The sequence below is a fragment of the Nannospalax galili genome, unplaced genomic scaffold, assembly GCF_000622305.1.
Source record: "Nannospalax galili isolate Female #2095 unplaced genomic scaffold, S.galili_v1.0 scaffold500, whole genome shotgun sequence".
In the NCBI taxonomy this organism is placed as follows: Eukaryota; Metazoa; Chordata; class Mammalia; order Rodentia; family Spalacidae; genus Nannospalax; species Nannospalax galili.
Window position 1 is genome coordinate 2,109,227 of NW_008347292.1, and position 22,917 is coordinate 2,132,143.

At 44.1% G+C, this 22,917-nt stretch overlaps 1 protein-coding gene across 1 annotated transcript in view; it reads left to right on the forward strand.

The window, feature by feature from the left end:
- Kcnk13 (potassium two pore domain channel subfamily K member 13) overlaps positions 1-19,551 on the forward strand; it is a 100,894-nt gene extending 81,343 nt beyond the window's left edge. Inside the window, exon 2 of the mRNA XM_008843805.3 lies at positions 17,849-19,551. Coding sequence (XP_008842027.1) covers positions 17,849-18,732 — 884 coding nt within the window. The 3' untranslated portion in view covers positions 18,733-19,551. The remainder of the gene's footprint in view (positions 1-17,848) is intronic.
- The last annotated feature ends 3,366 nt before the right edge of the window (positions 19,552-22,917 follow it).

Here is a 22,917-nt window from a genome sequence, read left to right on the forward strand (position 1 = left end):
GAAGAGCCGCCAGTGGTCTTAACCACTGAGCCATCTCTCCAACCCTCACAAAAGTTTTTTAAGGTTAGAATTATGACCCAAGATGCCTAGATTGAAACCACCCATCCTCCTTATGATCTCTGGGTGTCTGTCGGATAAGTGACAGGGCTGAGATATGAATCCAGACAGTCTGACTCAGGACTTGGTGTTCTTAAGCAGTGTGTGTGTGTGTGTGTGTGTGTGTGTGTGTGTGTGTGTGCGCGCACTTCTGCTTTTAAGGCACTCATGGAGAAAGATATACAGGCCATAGCAATATAAGAATACCCAATTTAGAAAGAGAAATGAGTTCTTGTGAGAAAAGCAGAAGGGAAATACATTCTAAGTGCATTGTGTGGCCTACAATAAATACTAAGACATTGATGCAAGCAGGCGGCATTTCAGATAAATCGCCTGCTTTTTGTGTCCTTGAGCCCACTTCTGCAAGGTTGAAAGAGGCTTTCTGCTACACCCCTCCTAACCTTTTCCTTTTGATTTCTTTGCAAAGAACCTCATCCAGAAGACTCAAAAGCACAAAAAGAAAAGCGATTTTTCACAAACAATTGAACCTTGGTAGTTCAGGTATCTAGTATGTCCTGTGCTCAGGGGCCAGGAATGGACAAGTTTGTGAATAACTGTCACAAGGATTTGGGGCCAAGGGGAAACAGAAAAGGCTTTAGCAAGAGTCTTGGCTGGTTGGGAATGCAGTTCAGTTGGTAGATGCTTGCCCACCCAGCACTGAGTAAACTGAGCATTGTGGTGCAGGCCTGTAATCCCAGCACTTGAGAGGCAAAGGCAGGAGTATCAGAGGTTCAAGGTCATCCTCAGCTATAAGTTCAAAACTAGTCAGCACTACATGCGACCCTATCTCAAGAAAGGGCATTTCCATTTTATTGGGGGGAAGATATTAATATTTTTTCTAATCATAATTTTTAAATTATTTATTTGATAATTTCATACAATGTATTTTGATCCATCAGATCCTTCCCCCATCTCTTCTCTCACCCTACTACCCCCCCAAAATTCATGTACTTTATTATTTTTTTTAAGGCCTATTGAGTCTAATTTGTGTTTCTCAAATGCTCTTGGGTCTCCCTTGGAGTCTGGTCAACCAACCAGGAGTCACAGCCTTAAAGTAAACTGACTCTCCCTTTCCCAGAAGTTATCAGTTGCCAAAAGTTCCTCAGCTGTACTGGGGCTTCTTGCCCACCTCTCCCATCCATGTGTCTGGCTTAGGCTTGCACAGGTCTTGTGTGCCCTGTGGTGTCCAGACAACCCAGTTCCCTTGTATTCATCTGCCACCTCTGGCTGTTTGTGCCATCTCTTCTATAGCAATCCCCGAGCTTCGGAAGGAGAGGGTGTGATATAAATGTTCCATTTGGGGCTGAGCACACCACAGTCTTATTCTCTGTGTGTTGACCAGTTGTGGGTCCCTATATTAATCACCATATGATGCAAAAAGAAGCTTCTCTGGTGAGAGTTGAGAGATACACTAATCTATGAGTATAACAATAAATAATAAGGAATCAGTTTAATACTATGTCTATTTAGCAGTAGGGTTCTCCCCTACAAGCTGGGACCTGTCTAACCACAGGGTCTTGGTTCTGATAACAGTGCCAGGTACAGGCTCCATCTTGTGCAGGGGGCTTTAAATTCAATCAGAAGGTGGCTGGTTGTTATTCCCATGACATTTCTGACACTATTGAATACCATCTTCCTGCTGTCTGCTACCATAATCAATTATAAAATGTGCAAAATGTTCCTTTGTAATATATCCCCAAAAGAGTGAAAGCAAAGACTCAAATAGGTATTTGTATGCCAACATCCACAGCAGCCAAGTTCACAAATAGTCAAAAGGAGCAAAGAACCTAAGTGTCTATTGATAGGTGAATGGAGTAAAAAGATGTGGAAAATACAGCAGAATGTCATTCAACCAGAGCGAGAACAAGGAATGTGATTTCAAGTTGTACCACAACAAGGGTGAACCGTGGAAACGATGCTAAGAGACCCAGAAGGATGAAGGTTGTGTATCTCCATTTACAGGAGGTCCTGAGAATGGGCAGATTCATGGGGATGGGAAGAAGAATAGAGGCTATGGTGACCAGGTAGCTACTGCTTAATGGGTACAAGTCTGTGTTTGGGATGATGAACAGGTTCTGAAAATGGATACCAGTGATGGTTGTGCGGTACTATGCTATACAGTTAAAACTTATTAAAATGGCAAATGATGTGCTATTTCTGTTTTACCACAGTAAAATCAATAATAGTAAAACATTATATATAGGATGAAAGATTCCATCCATGTCATCTACAGAAAGAATCAGTATGGCAAGGTCTGCACAGAACTTGTATGAAGAAATTTCAAAATTCTACTAAAGTTCATATTAAAGATAGATAGCTTGATAGCTTTACACCTGGAGAGGAGAGAGAGAGAGAGAGAGAGAGAGAGAGAGAGAGAGAGAGAATGTTCTTGTTGGAAAAACTCAATCTGGTAAGAATGTCATTTCTCCACAAACGAATCTCTAAATATAAGACAATCCCGATCAAAATCTAAATACTTTCTTTGGAACTTAATCAAATGATTTTATAGCTCATCATAAAGACTGAACACGAAATAAGCAAAGGCAGTTTTGTTAAAAAAAAAAAAAAAACATAGGAAGAGGAAGAGAGGAGGGGGAACAAAGAGGGGAATGTCCCCACAGGCACTGAAAAAGGAGAACTGTTTGTTTGGGGCATTAATCCTGGCCTAAACAGTGGAACAAAATATAAAATCTAGAAACCAATAAGTACAAAACCTTTGCCTTCGATAAAAGCTGAACTTTCTTAAAATACTTTATTATTTTTATTTTGTGTGTATGAGCATATTGCCTGCATGTATGCAAGTGCACCCTTGTCGTGCAATGCCGCGGAGGTCAGAAGAGGGCTTCGGATTCCCCTGGAACTGGAGTTAAGGACAGTTTGTAGCTGCCATGTGGGTGCTGGGAATTGAACCCGGGTCCTCTGCAAGAGCAGTCAGTGCTCTTAACTGCTGAGCCATCTCTCTAGCCCCAAAGCTGAAATTTCAAAAGAGTGAAAGAATGAACATAGTATCCTAAAAATCATGCTGAGGGACTTACATATGTGACAAAATTGTATAGAACTAAGTGTGTATTCATGTACAAGTCCATGAAGGAGCGAGCACATGAACAACGCTCTGAGGAGAATAACGTCGATATCCAGGTTGTGGGATTACACGACGGTTTTGCAAATGTTATCACAGACGGAAACTGGGTGTATTAGTTTGGTTTATGTTACTGTAATAAAACACCATGACCTAGGCAACTTAGAGAAGGAAAAGGTTATTGAGCTTATGATTCCAGAGGAATCAGAGTCCATCATGGTGGGGAGGCATGGCAGGAGACAACTGGAGCAGATAGCTGAGCACTCACATCGTCAAGCACACACAGAAAGCAGAGAGTGCAAACTCCAAGTAGGGCAAGGCTATGAACTCTCAAAGTCCACCCCCAGTGACATACTTCCCCCAGCATAGCCACACCTCCTGAAGTTTCCATGACCTTCGCCAAACAGCACCACCAACTAATACTTGGAACCTGTGTATGGTGAACAAGTCTCATTCAAGCCGCCACACTGGGTAAAAGATAAATAGACCCTTTCCATATTACTTCATACAGCAGGGTATTGATCTGCAACTCTCTTTACAGGAATTTTAATTAAAATGATACTGTGCAAAATAATCTATTTTGAAAATGCTAGATCCCTGTAATTTGAAATCAAATAATACATTTTTAAAACATGAGAAACAGGCAAGGCATAATGACACACACCTTTAATCCCAGCACTCAGGAGGCAGAGGCAGGCAGATCTCTGTGAGAGTGAGGCTAGCCTGGTCTACATAGTGAGTTCCAGGCCAGCTGGGGCTACAGGGAGACACTGTCTCAAAAAAACAAACAAACAAACAAAAAAAAAAAACAAATACAAAAACCGTGAGTATATTTCCAGGGTAAAGAAGGACTTTCCATGATCTCCAGAGTTAAAAACTCCAGTGGAAGAAATTGATTCATTTATGTGAAAACTAAATTTCTCTCTAGCAACAAAACACTTGTGTGAGGATAAAAGACACACACATATTGGAAAAATATATACTATATATGAAAGGCAAAGTTAAAGTTGAGAGGGGTTGGGGGCAGGGGATGGATCTGAAAGGAGATGAGGGAGAAGTGGGTGGTTAATATGATCAACATACATTGTATGCATGTATGAAATTTTCAAATAATTAATAAAATATTACAGTAAAAAGACTTACTTCTTAAGAACATATGAAGAATTTTTATAAATCAATAAAAACAAAAAAATACTTTAATAGGAGATGGGCCAAAGATAAAAATATACAGCTCAGGGGCTGGAGAGATGGCTCAGCGGTTAAGAAGCACTTGCTGGGTTCAATTCCCAGCACCCACATGGCGGTTAACAACTTTCCATAGCTCCAGTTCCAAGGGATCCAACACCCTCTTCTGGCTTCTGTGGGCATTGTACACAGATAGTGCATTTATATACATGCAGGCAAAACACTCCTACACGTAAAATAAAAATAATAAAAATTTAAAACATTTAGCTCACAAAGTAAGAAATACAAAGACTAATAAGTAATGGGTGGGGGGATATAGAACATGCAAAAACTGAGAGAGAAAGGAAAGGCAAACCCCAGAAGGAACACAGTGCAGTACAGTGAGCATCAAAATCTTCTGTACTGGGAACTGTTCACACAAGGTTTGGCATATAACAGACGCTCGGTAAATGCTGGTTGAATGAATGGAAATGGAGAATACAATCTGGGTGTCAAGTTGAAGGCACAGTCTAGATGCAAGTGGAAAGAAAAGTGGGGTAGAGAATGGTTTTAATGGGGAAAGGGGCAAATTAGGTCAACTTTCATGGTAGCACCTATTTTGCCAGTAAAATTAGAAATGATGTCATCAGAAGAACGTGCCTTAGTGTCAACTCCAGGAAGCCTCCACACCCAGAGGGAAGGGTATTTTTAGTCACCATCTTCAGCGTCCTTTGTCTGCATCTGTGGCTGCACCCTCCTCCTCTTCTCCCCCAAGGGATGCTGGCATTTTACCTCACCATCCCTGGTGGGTGACAATGTACACTTTCTCTTCCCCAGAGGCTGACAATGATGGTGCGCCTTTTTAGCCACCAAAATCTGACCCCACTGAGTTCAGCCTGAAGGGTGGGCAGGAAGCACAGCAGGTGGAAGGTGGATCCAAGTCCTGCTCTGTCCTATGGGCCTTGCTCTGTTCCATCCAAGTTCACATTTCTGCTTCCAAGCTCACTCAAGTCCCTGGCATTTATGTCAATAGCCCCAAGTTCACGGAAGTGGATAAGGCCATTGTTTATTCCCTGTGGAAATCCTGATGAATCACTTCTTTTTCTTCCTTTCTCTCTCTCTTCCCCTCCTCCCTCCTTTCTTCTTTTTTCTCATTGTGAATAACGAACATGCTGTTATCATATTTTTATTTATTATTTTTATTTTATGTGTATGTGTGCATTGCCTGCATGTATGTAAGTGCACCTGTGTTGTGCAATGCCTGAGGAGGACAGTAGAGGCCTTTGGATCCCCTGGAACTGGAGTTATAGCCAGTTATTAGCTGCCATGTGGGTGCTGGGATTCCAACCTGGGTCTTCTTCAAGAACAACCAGTGCTCTTAACCGCTGAGCCATCTCTCCACTCCCTGTTAATATTTTTAAACATGTCTCTGGCAGCTAAGTTATGTGTACTGATCCCAGTTGTGCCACAAACATCACAGTACTTTTTAAAATGGTTTCTCTTGGGCCAGTGAAATGGCTCAGCAGGTAAAGGCACTTGCCGCCAAGACTGACAACCAGACTTTGATCCCTGGGACCCACATAGTGGAAAGAGAAACGACTCCAGAAAGCTGTCCTCTAACCTCCATACGTGCACTGTAGTGCCCATGCACCCATATACACACAACATAAATAAATGTTAATCTTTAAAATTATAATGAAAAAAGTTTCTGTCCTGGCTTTGGGCAAAGGAAAACAATAACTGCTTTCTGGAACTAATAACAGCAAAATTAGATATTGTGAAGAGGAAGCCCCGAAAGAACCCTATTGAAGACTGTTTATTACAGAGCAGTGATTCATTTAGATACCAGTCCAGACGGTGCCTCTAAAAAGAATGAGATGTCTTGTGTATTGCCAAAAACTCTTTAAAGATGTAGAAGGAAGAAACAAGGTGGGGGGAGGGAGCGACGGAAACGAGAAAAGAACAGTGGGAAAGGAAGAAAAACTGCTGACAAGAACTTCCGTTCCTAAGAACTATTTTCATAGCAAATATGAGTTTACCACACATTTCCAGAAAATTCTAGAAAATGCAATACACTTCGCAGTAGAACGGTGACATAGAAAGTTTCATGGGTTTGTAGGGAATCAGGAAGACTGTGAAAGAGTGTGTGGTGCTGCTGTAAATTATATGTTTGTTTGAAAACTTTTCTAAATCACTTTATTCTAATTAATTTGCAAATTACAACATCCCGGAGCTGACTTTCTTAAGGAGGCCACCACTGGTGTTCAATGGGTCCAGCCTTGGCCCTGGGGTCACATGTGTCCCAGGATACCCGTGAATGGAGCCCAACACATTTGTAGATAACAACATTATATGCAATGTTAGAAGGCTGAACATCCTTACTTGTGCTATCTCCACTACTTTCTGTACTGTTAGGATACCCTCTTCTGTGGCATTCTGAAGTAGCCAAGCTATTAACAAGAAAGGTTTAAATACAGTTTTATAATTTATACCTTCCCTTTTGCACTAAAGTAAGTTGGTCATCAGAGTTGATTTCCCATTTCTTCAACTTGAACTTCTTGATTAGATGAATCATCTGCAAGTCTGCACTATCTCAAACGTCACTGAAAACCCACAGTACTTAATATCATCCTGGGCACACTCTGTATACACTCTAAGAACTTTTATCTCATAAGAAATCAAGGGCCACCATGCTGTAGCTACGCGAGCTGGCTCCCCTGGAGTCCCTAGTAAGCTTGATGGGCCCTGCATGACCACATCCACTGAAGCCTCCAGTGATGGCATGACCCCGGGTATGCCAAGCAGCAAAGCCCACAGCCACACCAGCTGTACTGGCTGCCAGCTGGGTTGTCAGAGATGCCTGCTGGGGTGGGAGCTGCTGTTGGCAGCTGAGCCTGGATGCAACTCACATCTGGAGGCCCTGGCTAGCAAGAGAAATCACACAGGAACTGCAACTTGAGGTTCCACATGACATCCTAGATACACACTTGTCTCATGTCCAGAAATCAGATCCTGATGATGTCATTCAGCATCCCTGGGCCATACTTTGTTCTTGGTACAACATGATGTGCCGAGGTCAAACTGTGAAGCCCAGAGAGTCATCAGTATTCTGTAGGTCTTTGGCTTTTAAGCAAGGTTTCTAGAGGCACTGGAGTCCCCCAAAGGTGTTAAAGAGGATGCTGAGGGAGAGGAATGGGATGCTGAACAGAGTGGGGTTAGGATCTACCCTAGACCCAGCAGTAGAGCTCAGTTTTTGTGAGTACCAAGGACCAGTCTAGGGGATCCTTCTATGTTCTGCTGAGGAGATTCAAAACGGCAGGCCACACTCTGAGGGCTTTACCCAGATTCCCATCCAAACAAAGCTGTATTCTTTATGGATAACTCCTTAAGATGTCTTGGCCAGATTTCTCTCTGGAGTAGAAGAGGCAGCTTTCCTCAACCGTGTGCCCTGTGCTGTGGTAATGCTGCTTAATTGAACCATTTCTTCTGAGTCTGGGGGAGGGCAATTTAGTTTAGCAGAGAACATAATTATATATGCTTGCTTTTAAGGAGTACTTTTAAGATGTAAAAGTTAAGAAGCATTGGAATTGGGATGTGGTGTTAAGATTACTGAATCACATGGTCCCCCTGCTCCCCCTTAAACGAGGGAGAAGTCAGAAATAATGACGGCACTTATCCCTTCTAGGGCTGATTCCAACCACTGCTCTAACAAATGTTTGTGAGGAGGAAAAGGGTTTGCGAAAGCAGAAAAATACACAGCAAGATGCCCCTGTTATTCAATGTCTTTCTTTGGGAAGTGAAAATTTTAAATTTCTCTTCGGAAGCTGATGTGTTCTGATTCCCAGGAGGCTAGTTTTTCTAACTTATGAGAACAAAAATGACTGTAATTCACAGTAACACAACTGATTTAGAGTCTTAATTTGTCACATCCCAGTTGTCAGCTTTTCTGGTTAGAATAGCAGCAATTTAAATTTTCCTTGTAAACTACTTAACTGCTGAAGAATCCAGATGCATCCTCTAGTCCAGAAGTTACCTGGGAAATGGTTTACTGTATTAAAAGAGCTCATAATCCCCTGTCAATGATGATTTGCTGTTATTGAAATGAAAGCGATGTAGTCTTAAGAATATCAAATTCCAACCAGGTGTGGTGGCACATGCCTTTGATCCCAGCAAGCATCTCTGTAAGATCAGGGCCAGCCTGGCCTACATAGTGAGGTCCAGGCCAGCTGAGGCTACAGGAATACCAAATTCAAAAAAAATATTCCTAATGAGAAGAGTAACATCTGTCTCCACAGCAGTAACTGCCAGCAAATAGTACATGGATGCAGTGAAGACATTGCTTTCCTCTGGCTCATTTGGAATCTTGAGAAGTTCATTTCCTACAGGAAATATTCTTCAGAGAGACAACAGATCTACTTGGCTGACCTGGCAAAGGAGCCTGCCGATACCAAGGCATATCTTCCCAGAATCCCAGAATGAGCCAATAAACAGAACATACCAGATCAAGGTCTCAACACCCACATAACAGAATGGTGGTGTGTGAAGGGTCTTAGGGCTCACCTAGTTCCCTTTACCCTCACTTTATCAAAGGGACAGCTAGAATAAGATGTGACTATGATGCATATGGGCTATAGATAGTCAGGACTAAAACCCAGCTAACTCCGCGGCTCTGAGCAGATTACTGAAACTCCATCAGCATTCCCAAGTGTAATGGGGGAAGAATAGCTTCTACCCTGTGGGGTTGGCAAGTGGAGCTCGGTTTCTGGTTCCCACTAAGGGCTCTACCTCTGTGATCTGTCATTACAGATCGTCATCCTCTTCATAACCCTATTCTTCTTTCAGTGTCAAACATCCTCGCTCTCAGCAACTAAGCTTCAACACTCATGAACCAATAGGCCACCGAACGAAAGAGGAAATGCTTAAAATCAATGTCTTTTCTGCTGTCTCCCACTAGATGATGTAGAGACCATTGCAATTATCAACTTGCAGTTACTTAATTACCAACTCCCCTCTGATCAATTAAATCAATGGGTAGCCCTGTCTTGAATGAAAATGTGTGATACAATAGGAAAATGTGAGGGCTCCGCCTTTAAAAAAGCTGGCTTTTGATGCCAGTGGTTCGGGTACCATGGGAGAAATACAACCTTGATCCGTAGGACCCAGAACTGTTTGTTGACCACCGAGGCACACGAAGCCAATGCCCGTTTGGTGGATGTCCCCTTGGAAAACCAACTTAGAACAGGGTCCCCTCGGTCCTTGGTCATAATACCCTCTTCGTTCTTCTGCTCTTCTCCCAGGAGCTAAACTCCTAGTTTACCAAACAAAACTGGGGCTATCACCTGCAGAAGGTTCACATTGACAGGCACAGGAGTTTGGATGGCTTGACTGCATCACCCAGTGGTTTCTGTGTTAAAACTTGGTCCCTGGTATAAAAGTGCTGAGAATTTGTAAAGAACCTTTAAGAGGTGGAGCCACTGGAGAAGCTGCCTCCAGAAGGAATTGGTACACTGGGTCATTCTCATGAAGGTCCTCATTTCCGTTTCCTGTCCTGCCATGTGACCCCTCCCTCTCATACTTGCTCCCGCCATGATGCCATCTGCCATAACCTGATGCAGGCAGGGGAGCCCTCACTACGGTTGGCTCCACGCTGATAAAACATTCTGCCTCCAGAAGTATGAGCTAAATAATTTTTTGCCCTTATAAAGAATAGAACCTCAGGTATTCTGTTATAGTAACAGAAAACAGCTGGGAAGTACCACGTCTTTGTATTCATTTCTTTTCTTATAAAAAATAGAGGAAGAAAAATATACTCAAATTCTTTGGAAATCATTTTAACCCAAAGAAGAAAGGAGCAGGTACCATTGTGTCTGCCAGGAGGCTTGTAGTTAATCCAAAATTTCTGAAGATTGTTTGTTTTGCTGTAACATAGCATTTGAAACTCTTCTTCCATCTTACTTTGAAATTAGGGTTGCTTTGATCTCCAGAGGAGTTCTTCACTGAGTTTTGCTGGGAGTGATGGGGGTCCCTAATTTAGACTCGTCCTGACTCATTGCCTGCCCTAATCCTGTCTCCCCTCAGAGTTCTGACTCTAGCTAGTGGATGTTTTTCTGAATTAAGTCTGTGGCCCTTGTCACAGAATCACTCTGAGCAGTTTAAAATACAAGTGTTCTGCCCCGTTCCCCACCCAAGCTCTGGAATCAGAATGTGTCAGGGTGAGACTTGGCTAGCACAGTCCTTAACAAGCTCCTTGGGAATTTTCAGGCATGCAATAATAGTTCAGGAGCTCTGCCCTGTGTGATCTTCAGTTCCTTTTGCGCTCTCTCTCTCTCTCTCTCTCTGTCTCTGACTCTCTCTCTCATTAGTCATGGTTCTCTAGAGGGGCAGAGTTGATGGAATGAATGCATCTTACCAAATGGATTTGTTAGAACTGGTTCACAAGCTGTGGCTAGGTAGTCCATCAATGGCCAGCAGCACATTGGAGAGGTTGATAACACCTCAGCTGCTTGGTCTGTGAGGCTAGATGCCTCAGTAGTCCCAGTTTGGTACTACAGGCCTGGAGGATTCCTAAAGAGTCATCTGTCTCCATAGTGGAACCCTATGAAGCTGGAGTCTACTGTCAGCAAGGAATGGCTGGGTCACCACAGACAAGGGCACTTGCCAGCAGAAGCAAGGAGGCAAGCAAGAGATGGCCTTCTCCCTCGGACTCTACATCTGGGCCCTTACAGGAAGGTGCTGCCCACTCAGACAAATGGGGAGGTTCTCAGTGAATCCTTCCTGGAAATGCCCTTGGAGAACCACCCAGACATGTGTCTCTTAGTTCATTCGGGTCCACTAACGGCAATCCAGATGAACCATCACCCATCGTTAATGTTTCTGCTGTAAATAAAGGTGTACGCAGATTCCATCCTCCCTGAAGCTTGACAACAGTTTTGGTCACTTGCAGACAACTCAGAAAAAGGGGTTGGCTTGAGTTTACCAACTACTTTGGACATGTTTCATCCTGTGTGTTTGTAGGAAACCAGGATGCCAGGCCCTGGGGTGAGGCGAGCCTAAAACTTTTAAGTCCAGGCTACATTCTCTGCTAAAGGGAGGGACGCTGAAAACAGTAGCTCTGATAATCCCTGTCTTGCAGAACACTGCAGACTGGCAAGAGAAAGCAGCCCGGTCATAAGTGCAGGCTCCCTGCTCTGTGGGAAAGCGTCTTGGTCAATAACCCTTAGCTCATCTCCTTGTCCTGAACAAATAACTCAGCTATCCCTGGCTAAGAGATTAGACCAGGTTAAAGGTTCACTCCTGAGCTAAAAGCTGGAAGTTCACCATGCTTTTAGCTCTAAGAAAGAAAACATTATGGCCAATAAGTTACCGGATGGTCATTGATAACCTTGAGTAAAAAATTAAGCATCCTTCTGGTGCCAATTAACAGACTATATGTCCTGTTTCTTTGTACCCTAAATCTTTGTATGTGACTGCCATATCCTACATGACTGCTAGTTCCTTGGGATGTATAAAAACCATCTGAATTTTAAAATAAATTGGCTTGTTGGAAAGACACAAGTCCCAGGGTCTAAGACTCTGTCGCCAAACAAGTCCTTTGCCCTGAAGCCAGTAGGTCCCCTGCTAAGCAAAACAAACCCGAATCCCGAAGTGTTAATTCTGGTACTCCCAAGATCAGGCTCAAAGCCTTGGGAGGACAGAAACAACTATCCCCCCACTCCTTGCTCTCCCACCCCACACAATGCTCAAAGCCTAGTAATTTCCTGTCTGGTTTACCTGTAACAGCAACACTCAAGTTCTCTCCTCAACAGGAAGTGATAACGTCCCAGAGGAAGCAGGTCTTGGCTGTGAATACTTAACCTTGGATATTAAATCTCTGTCTTTAAGCATTTTCTTTAGGACACCCTAATCCAGCACTTTACCTACAGACATTTGTGTTTTATATTCAAAGATTTCTTCATGATGGAAGAAAATGTTAAGGAAAAAGCCCACTAAGGCACATCTTTACAAGTCAGGAGCCTGGCATATGGGGCATCCTCATTAAATATTTGTCAGATGAAGAAATCAGCTTTGCAAGCTAGATTGACATAGCTATTAAAATGCTTGTGTCAGCCATTCATAGCACAAGTTAAATAGAGTGGGCTTAAACATGAAGGGGCCATATTATCTTATAGAACATGAAGTTAGAGATGGCAGTCCAGGGATGGTATGTCTGATGGCTTTAAACATGTTGTTTGAACCAATTTAAAAGGCTATGCCATTTAGTCATTTCCATATTGTGTGACATTAAAGTTGCTGAGGAACACAATTCAGATTTCTGTGGCTGTGACAAAATGCCTAAAATAAAGAGCTTTTTAAAAGGAAACACTGAGGGCAGGCAAGATGGCCCAACAGGTAAAGGCAACTTGCCACATGAGCCTGATCACTTGAGTTGGACCCCCAGATTCCATAGTGGAAGGAGAGAACTGTCTCCCCAAAGTCGTCCTGTGACCACACACATGCCGTGGCACATGCATGCCTAGATATACATACACTAATAAATAAAAATTGAAAGAAAGGAAAAGCAAAAGTTAAATTTGGCTGGGAGTTTTGGACCATGACCACAGTACATGGAGGAGGAAACTGCCCACCTCATGGTAGTTAAGCAGCAAAGAGAGGAGAGGGAGGGAGAAGAAAGAGTAAGGAAAGAGAAGGGGGGAGCTGAGGTCCCAGAGGGAAGGAGAGAGAGAGGAGGTCCCGGGGGAAGGAGAATGGGGCGAGGAGAAGCTGAGGTCCAGTGCCACTTTCAGGAGCAGGCCCCCAGTGCTCAGCCTTCTGTTTTCTATCTTCCCACAAGGAACATTTGCAAGTGCTTCTGTTCCAGGAAATCCACTGATCCCATGGGGGTGGCTCCAAGTTCCTTCAATAATCAGAACCTAATTTCTCAGCACTGTGGTGACTCCACGGTGTTCCTTTGGATTGAGTAGAAAAGACATTGCTTGCAGTTAGTCATTAAACTCAATGCACTTGCATCATTAGGTTCAGTTCTTCATGACTTCAACCACCTGGCTGCAACTTACTGTGGGGATATGACATAAAGATCCTAACAAGAGAGGCAACAACACAATTCTTTACAGAATGAAGACAAGTAAGAACTCCCACTATTGGGGTTGCTAAGGGGACTTTGATTTTGAAAACAAGAGTTTCCAAAGGAGAGATGGTAGTATAACTTTTCTCTCCAACATTAAGGACCCTGACTAGTCCTCAGTCTCTCCATGCCATTGCTCTCTTCCCTCCTCACCAAAGATCCCATCCATTCCTCTCTATCCCGTTCTGTTAAAAAAACTGAACTCCCTCCCTCCCTTCATGTCTAACCACCCTCCTCCATCCCTAGTTTAAGTGCCCCCATTTTCCCCTTGATAATTCCTGGCCCTTTCTTGAGTCCCTTCTTCCCCTTTACCCCCATGGTTCCTTGTATGTCCTTCCTATCTCCCCTCCCAGATGAATACTCCCATTTTCCCCATTTCCCTCCTGGTAACATCTGTTCCCTACTATTCCTATCCCCCTCTCTGGCTCTTTCCTTCTGCTTACCTCCATGCTTCCTTTCCATTTTCCTGGCTTTTGCTGTTACATCAGGATATATACTCACATATAAGGGATTGGTGCTATGATCCACAAATGAGGGAGAACATACGTCACTTGCTTTTCTGAGTCTGTGTTACTTCACTTAGTATAACAGTTTCTAGTTCCGTCCATTTACCTGCAAATTTCATCTTTTCTTACTGCTGAGTAGAACTCCATTGTGTAAACGTACCACATTTTCATTATCCATTCATCAATAGAGGGACATTTAGGTTGTTTCCATTTCTTAGCTACTGTAAAAAGATCAGCAACACACATGGATATGCAGGTATCTCTATAATAGGATGAGTTATTTGAGTATATGCCAAGGACTGATATTACAGGATCATATAATAAATTCATTTTTAGTTTTTTATAACATATTCTTTCTTTATTTTTATCTTATGTGTATGAATGTATAGCCTGCATGTATGTAAGTGTACCCATATTGTGCAATGCCCATGGACAGAAGTGGGTGTCAGATCCCCTGGAATTGGAGTTATGAATCATTGTTAGTTGCCAGGTAGGTACTAGGATTCAAACCCAGGTCTTCTGCAAGAGCAGCCAGTGCTCTTAACCACAGAGCCATCTCTCCTGTCCCTCATTTTTAGTTTTTTAAGAGTTCTCCACACTGCTTTCCACAATAGTTGTACAAGTCTGCATTCCCACCAGCAGTGAATGAGCGTTCCTCTTTCTCCACATCCTCGCCAGCATTTGGAGTCTTTTGTTCTCTTGGGGAAATGTATTAACTCAAAAACTCGCTGAAAAATACACATACAATATCTGAACATGTGTGCATGTGTATAACGGAAGGCTATATAACAAGGAGCACAGTGACAGACAGGAGAAACCTCCCCTCAGGTTGTTGGTCAGGATAGTCCAGGAGATTCCCAAAATAATACAAGCTATTTCCACAACCCTTGATTACCTCCTAGAACTTGTAGGTAAGACCCTACTACTGAAGACAGGACATACTTCAGACACAGGCCTTGGAGCAGGAGAGCTGGAACCAACCTAGAAGCCTCCTCCCTGAAGACTAGCTCTCATAGTTCTGGAGGATACTATGCAAGCTGCTAAGAGAGAAAATCAATCAGTGGTCCAACCCAGCTCTAAAGCCTAATAACCGTAATGATGGGCACAGCAAACTATCTCTATTGGGGCAGTAGTGGCATTTCTATCTAGGGGGTAATCAACAGCTATCTAATTGGACTTAAAACCTTCTCAGTGGGAGGGAACTCATGGGTGGCATTGTAAATATTGCCAAATATACATGGCTGTAGAAGTCATAGGTCCTAGAAATAAGTCATAGACCCTTATCTCTGTCATATCTCTAGAAAATGAAATTTCTTAATGTATGCTAAATATTGATCCTTATATTTTCAGACAAGTGTACCATACACCACTCACCAAAGAAACTTCTTTTTGCAACAGATGGAGGCTATTACAGAGTTCCACAACTGGTCACACACAGAGAATATATGTCTGAGAGGCCCAGTCCTAAGTGACACATCTACAGTGGAGCCTCTACATGTAAGGCTCATGAAACATAGCAGAACAGGGGTAGAGAGAACACTAATACATCCCTCGACTCTCACCAGCAAAGCTTCCTCATGCAATAGTGTGGTGCACACAGACGGCCACAACTGGCTAAGTTTAGAGAATAAGAGACTGCAGAGTGCATGTCCCTGGATAACACTCCTATTTTAAACCTGACCCACCCATGGCTCAGGAACCACTGTGAAAGAGGAGAAAGAAAGATTGTAAGAGCCAGGGTTGGTACATGAACATAAGGAAACAGAAACTTTCTGGGCACTGGGAACTTGTTCATATGAACTTGCAACAATGGTGACAGCACGCACAAGACCCATGCTGACTGACTCGGGCAAAAACCCAGCAACTGATTACTACTTGGTGAGGGAGAGTATATCTTCTTAAGGGAGAGACTCTAGATAGACTGACTAGACTCCAGTGAATGAACTTGCACCAAAGGACAGCAGAGCACAAATGCTTGACCAGATAGGGCTTAACATATATGACAGAATGCATGAATTTCAGTGGGGGGGCCTATGGGGGATGTGGATGGGGTATAAATTTTATTCAGATCTATTATATGAAATGCATAAAAATTCAGTAAAAATATTAATTTTAAAAAAAGCTGAACTCAGCTTCTTCCTCCATTGTCTTGGTTCCAAGCCATTGGCTGCCCAACCAAATTCAGCTCTTGGGTGCTAAGAGTCAGAAATTTAGTTGGAGAATTAAATGGTCATGAAAGCACATATCTGGTGCTTAGGAAAAGTAGCCCCTCAGCTTTACCTCGGAATACCATGAAGTCATGACCCCAGTAGAGCCTTCACATCTCAAGATTTGCTCTGACCAATTCCCCAGGGAACCTGGGACAGGCAACCACTGACTGAGCTGTAGAAACAAGAAGTACTGTGGATGGTGGGGGAGAGGGAGAGGCAGATCACCAGGAAAAGGTGATGGCTGAGGCTTTGGATCCCAGGGATGGGACCCAGTGATGAAGCCAAACTTGTAAATTAGGAAGCTGTGCTGGGGAGATGGCTCAGTGGGTAAAGAGGTGAGCAATTGAGAAAGGTATCCAATGGCAACTTTGGGCTCCTACACATGTACATGTGCAAGTGCATGTATATATGGGAACACACATACACATGCAAAAGGAGGAGGAGGAGGAAGAAGAGAAGAGGGAAAGAAGGAAAGAATATTAAGAAAAAGATGGAAAGGAGGCTGTTTGACCTGAACAGGAAGCTGGACCCAAGGAGACCTGCTCAACGTTCACTCTTTATGGGCACCAGTACTCACGGGACTCCAACACCCACCCCCTTATGAAGCCAACCTGCTCCTGTTTAGCTGCATCCATTGGAAGGCATCTTCATCTTGCCAGTGAGAGTGGACCGACCCTCACTGTCCCTCAGTGAGAAACACCATGTGGACCACGGCTTGGCTCTGTTTCTAGTTTTCCTCATGATGTTCATCATCCTGTGACTCGTGTTGTTAGCAGTTTGTCTGTGTACTCGGGTAGAGAAGTCAAGAAGTGGGAACTGTGAATGGGCACAGGCAAGAGAGACATTTTCAATTTCATCATACCCTACCATCCAGTACGTTGACCCTCCAAAAGCATGATAGGTGTGTTTGAAGAGTCTTTAAATGATGAGAGGATCTTGGGAGGATTTCTCATTTCTGGTCTCTGCCTGGAATGCCTCCCACCACCATCACCATTCAAATGCACCCTCTGCCTGCACAGCTCCTCCTTGGATTCCAGGACCCCCCTGTGTAATCTTCCCAGACCCCCAAATCTGAGATGGGCAATCCTCTTACCAGTTTTCACAGAGCTCCACCACCTCCAGGCCTGACTCAGTACTTAACATGCAATATATTAACCATCTTCCTGAACTACAGCTCCAGGAGGGCAGGGATTGAAGCTGACCTTTCTCAGGCTTTGTCTCCAGTTCTGTGTCTGTGGAATAGATGGATTCTTTTAAGTCTGCATAAGGCTTTTATTTGTATGAGCCATTGTGTCTTTGATCAAGGTATGTTGGATATGGCTCTTCATGTTGTATGTTGTAAAATGATATCCAGTCATGGGAGGAAAGGAGGCTAAAACCTAACCACAGCCTCATCACCACGCCATTTTTATTGCTGGCAGGATCTACCCAGAGGAAGAAAGGCCTTGCACAGTAACACCCTACGGGCTTGCAGCAGACCCATTCTATGTGCTGAACATCACTGTGTTCCAAAGAGGTGGAAATCTCTGCTCTGTCCTTGAAAGACTAGAACTGAAGGATTTTAGAGCACTGTTCTCTTCTAGTCTTTACCAGTCATCAAGCCTAGACCCTGACCCTATTCCCAGCTGAGATCTCTCTCACTCTTCCCTCCTCTGATTTTTGTCTCTTTCAGGGTTCGGGATGACGACACCAGCCACAATAGGAGGGAAAATCTTTCTGATCTTTTACGGCCTCATCGGCTGTGCGAGCACCATCCTATTCTTCAACCTCTTCCTGGAGCGGCTGATCACCGTCATCGCCTATGTCATGAGATCCTGTCACCAGCAGCAGCTGCGGAGACGTGGGGCAGTGGCCCAGGACGGCCTGAAGGCTCCAGGGAAAGGCGAGACTGACAACCTAGCTGGCTGGAAGCCCTCGGTGTACTACGTCATGCTGATCCTGTGCTTGGCCTCAGCACTCATCTCCTGCGGGGCCTCTGCTCTGTACACTGCCATGGAAGGCTGGAGCTACTTTGACTCACTCTACTTCTGCTTCGTGGCTTTCAGCACCATTGGCTTTGGGGACCTGGTCAGCAGCCAGAATGCTCAGTATGATAACCAAGGGATCTACCGCTTTGCCAACTTTGTCTTCATCCTCATGGGTGTCTGCTGTATCTACTCCTTGTTCAACGTCATCTCCATCTTGATCAAACAGACTGTGAACTGGATCCTGAGGAAACTGGATGGTGGATGCTTCCCACAATGCCAAAGAAGACTCTTGCGGTCCAGGAGGAATGTAGTGATGCCTGGCAACATCCGGAACAGGTGCAACATCTCCATAGAGACCGATGGGGTGATGGAGAGTGACACGGATGGGCGACGTCTCTCAGGGGAGATGATCTCCATGAAGGATACCAACAAGGTCTCACTGGCCATCCTGCAGAAGCAGCTGTCTGAGATGGCCAATGGTGGGCCCCACCAGCCCACTGCACTCTCAAGGGATGATGAATTCTCAGGGGGTGTGGGAGCCTTTGCAATAATGAACAACAGGTTGGCAGAAACCAGTGGGGACAGGTAGGAGGAGCCAGGAGCTGCTGCTGTGCTTGGAGACCTGGGGCCCATAGAGGATGAGCACTGTCACTCTGGAGCTCAGCACTGCCACTCTGTGCTCCCATCAGTGCCCGTTAGCGCCTCATATCTGGCTTTTGAAATCTGACCTTGGCCCAAGGCAATAGTTACCTCCCAAGGTTGGGGGACTGGAGGCTCTTTGCCTGTCTTTTATTTTATTCTTGAAGTCCAAATTCCATCTTTTCAGAATGAATCACAAAAGCAGCATAAGGCACTAAATTGTCAGCCCTCATCTTCCTCCAAAGTTTTAACTTACTGGAGGAGATAGGCTTCACTCCAGCTTTGATCACCCCCTGACATATCTATCACTTGGGAAGGAAAGGCCTGAAGATGCTATTTCTACCCTGGAACTGTGAATGGATGAATTCAGCTCTTTACCCAGCCCTTCAAGAAAAGGGAAAGAACATTGCAGAATGTGCCTAGGCCTTCTTTTGGCTGGGCTTCCTTCCAGGCATGTTGGTTCCACAGATTGGGCAAACATAACCTGCTCTTTATACATGATTCTTAGAATTTTTTTTCTGTTTTCCATTTATTTGTAAGACCAGAATGTTTGGCTAAGACATCTTTGGACTCTCGTGTAATAAGAAAACTAAATTCAACTTCTAGCCTTTAAACTGCAACAGGATGTTGTGGGGTGGGTGTGGATGGGGAGGGGAGAGACTCCCTTTTGTAACTAAAGACCATAGCTTAACATGTTCTCTCTGAATGGTCATGACTCTGTCATTTTTACGAGGACTTTAAGCCCCTTGTAGAGTTGACTGCTATTTATTAGAACTGAAAATTTAATAAACTCTCATTTTGTTAACTAAGAAACCAAGGGTACTCGATGTAGACCGTGGAAGGGAAGCACTCGGTTAAACACACTCAGGGGAAAGGGAAACCATGAAAATGAGTCTTGTCTTGGACTCTGGGCTGAAGCAGTAACATTCTGGACCACATTCTGTCTCATCCATCACAAGGCTGCCTTCCAGGGCTGTAACGAGTCCAGCTATGTGAGCCTCCAGGGCATTTAGGGCATTCATCCTCTGAAGGGAGGCTACTAGCCTGCTTCATAAAAATGCAGAAGAGACTCTCTGAGGGATGGCAGGAGTTGTTTTCACGAAAGTAGAGTGGGTACACACTGCACTTTCAGAAGTGATAAGGAGAGGTGGACCAGTAAAGAAGACAACTGAAAATCAAAGTGTCGTGGAGGAGAAGGCTGAGCAGAGCCAGGAGGACCTTCGGGCAGCATCTCACCCCACCCCCTTGATTTTAACACAAGGGAGTGTAAGCTCAGAGACTACTCCTTGTCTGGGTCTCAGGCCTAGCTGGATGCAGCTGGGGGGGAGAACCCAGGTTTCCTGGGGTGAACTTGGAGCTCTTGGTCCCTCATTCACCTGGCTTTGAGCCCCATTTCCCAGGATCCTTTACAAGCAGAGATGCTTTTTCTAAATGCTTTTGCCACAATCCTAGAAGCATCAAGTATCAGCCATCTGAATAAACAGAAACTGTGGCTTTGAATTTAGGACTGCACTTCTCCGTAGAGATTTTACTTAGGACCTGCATTGCTGTTAAAGAGCAAGCAGCCTGGTCCCCACAAAGCCAGTGGCCCCTGGGTACTGAGCTGCGTCCTGCTCCTTAGCAGCTTATTGGTGCTTATTGTACCTCAGTGTGGATCCCTGGAGGTCACAACAATGTGCCAGGAGGCTAAGGAACATCTGTGTAATCAAGGCTCATCTGAGTGAGCTTCAAAAGAGGATGTTCATAGAGACATTCCATCAAAACACATAGATGTCTGTAAGTAGCATCCAACATTGGCATAAACTTTTAAGCTATTTTTTAAAAACAGATTCTCACTATGTAGCCCAGGTTAGCATTGAATTTATGGTGAGCTTCTGGTCTCAGTCTCCCAAATGCTGGGAATACAGGTATGAGGCACATTGCCCAACTCAACTAAATTTTTAGAAAATTGAGTTTTAGGCTTCTTAAAAAAAATCACCTGAGTCTCTGAGTATTATTTTGTTTTCTGGGTTGAAGGTTCCCAAGAACATTGGAGAACCAATGTAAGGAGGAATGTGTAGGAGGGAGGGGGGGACAGAGGGAGGGAAGAAGGAAGGAAAAATAAAACCTTAGCTGGGTATGGTGGCACACGTCTTTAATCCCAGCTCTCAAGAGGCAGAGGTAGGGGAATCTCCGTGAGTTTGAGGCCAGTCTGGTCTACATAGCAAATATCAGGCCAACATAGTGAGATCTGGTCTCAAAAAAATAAAACAAAGCACACACACACACACACACACACATACACACACACACCAAAAAAACCTGGAAAATCTGGTCTCAAAAAAATAAAACAAAGCACACACACACACACACACACACACACACACACACACACATACACACACACACCAAAAAAACCTGGAAAACTAGGAATCCTTATTTAGTGATCTCTCTACAGTCTGGTCGACAGACATTTCTAGACAGTAATCATTAGAGCCAGAGCCCCTGATGGGACTCTAGATGCATTCATGACAGGCAAGGAAGCAGGGATAGACAGTGGCTTTCCCAGTGTCAGAGCCATGGATTTCTTTACTGCTATCTCCTTTTATCACTCTGCCCCAACCCAGCATGCCTTCAGCCCTCCTCACCCATTTTCTCTACTTTGCCTTCTGGCCTGTCATTCATGGTCTCAGAGAAGAACTGTGTTGCCCTGGAAGCTTATGGCCAAGGGGGAAGTGCTATTCCCAGAAGGCATTGCAGTTGGTCTAGGTCCCTGTGTTAGGAGTCCAGAGTCTCCCCACTGGTATACACCAATGAAGACTTTAGGCTTCGTCCGGGGGACCTGGGGTTCTCTGTGACCCAGGAATGTGACCCAACATCCTGCTTCTCTGTGGCTCTCATGCTATGAAGCTTGCCTGAGCTGTACCAGACCTCCATACATCAGTCTCCCTCATAGTCTCCTCAGCTCAGCTTCTAATTCAATTTGTTTTAAAAAGAGACTGTCATGCTAACTAAATGAAAGCCTATAGGCACTTGCTATAAATAGGAACTATGAAAAATGATAAAATGAAGATCAAACCATTGTTCAATTCTAGCCAGATCTGTATCCTGTTAAAAACAAATTAGGTGTGGTAGTTTGTGCCTGCTATAACCCAAGCACTTGGGAGGCTGAGGCAGGAGGATCAGGAGTTCAAGATCACCTTTAGCTACATAGTAAGTTCAAAGCCAGCATGGGCCACATGAAACCTTGTCTCAAAACAAACAGTGTCAGCAAGATGGTTTAACAGGTTAAGGCTTGCTGCCAAGACTGATAACCTGAGTTCAATCCCCAGTACCCAGATGAAGGAAGGAGAGAACTGATTTCTCCAAGATGTCCTCTGATCACAATACCAAAGACCTAGGAGTTGGAAAGGGAATAACTCTCATCACACCTGAGGGCCCCTAAAATCATCTCATATTCTGCCCAAATCCTTCGTATTCACATTCGGAACAACACACAAAGAACCAACTACAGTTGCTAAGGTCAGGCCTGCATGTGAAAACTGTTCTTGGGCTTGGACCCGAAGTGGAAAAGGCTGGGTGACTCTGCTGCATCACTGAGACCTATCTCTGATGTGGAAACACTAACACCAGCTCCCCTCCAAGCTGGTGGGAAGATCAAACCAGGTGATGCCCTGGAGAGGCTTCTGGACCCTCAGGAACTGCACGGGTAGCACACACTGTGAGGTTGTGGGTCTGGGCTTCTAGAGAAGAGGGACATTACACACAATGGGAAAAGATTTCACTTCTGCACCTGGCACCCAGCACTTGACACAGTTTCAATGATGATCATTCTTCTTTTTCAATGATGTCATCTTAGTTTTGTATCAGCTCCTCCCTCCCCCAAAAAACATCCTTGTATCTGTTCTAGAGTGCTTTCCTTTCGGCACTAGCTGACCTAACCAAGCCATTTGATGATATGTTTTAGAAAGGCATGTATATATTTGGCTAGCATTTTAAAATCCTGAGACTTATTCATAACTGTAATATTTTGACCTTCAGCCACACTATAAAATAGGCGGGGACTTATTTTCAAACTACCTCTCATATTTACTGAAATAAGGACAAATAATGATCTTATTTTATGCATTGAGAAGTCCCCCCTGCCATTTTTTTA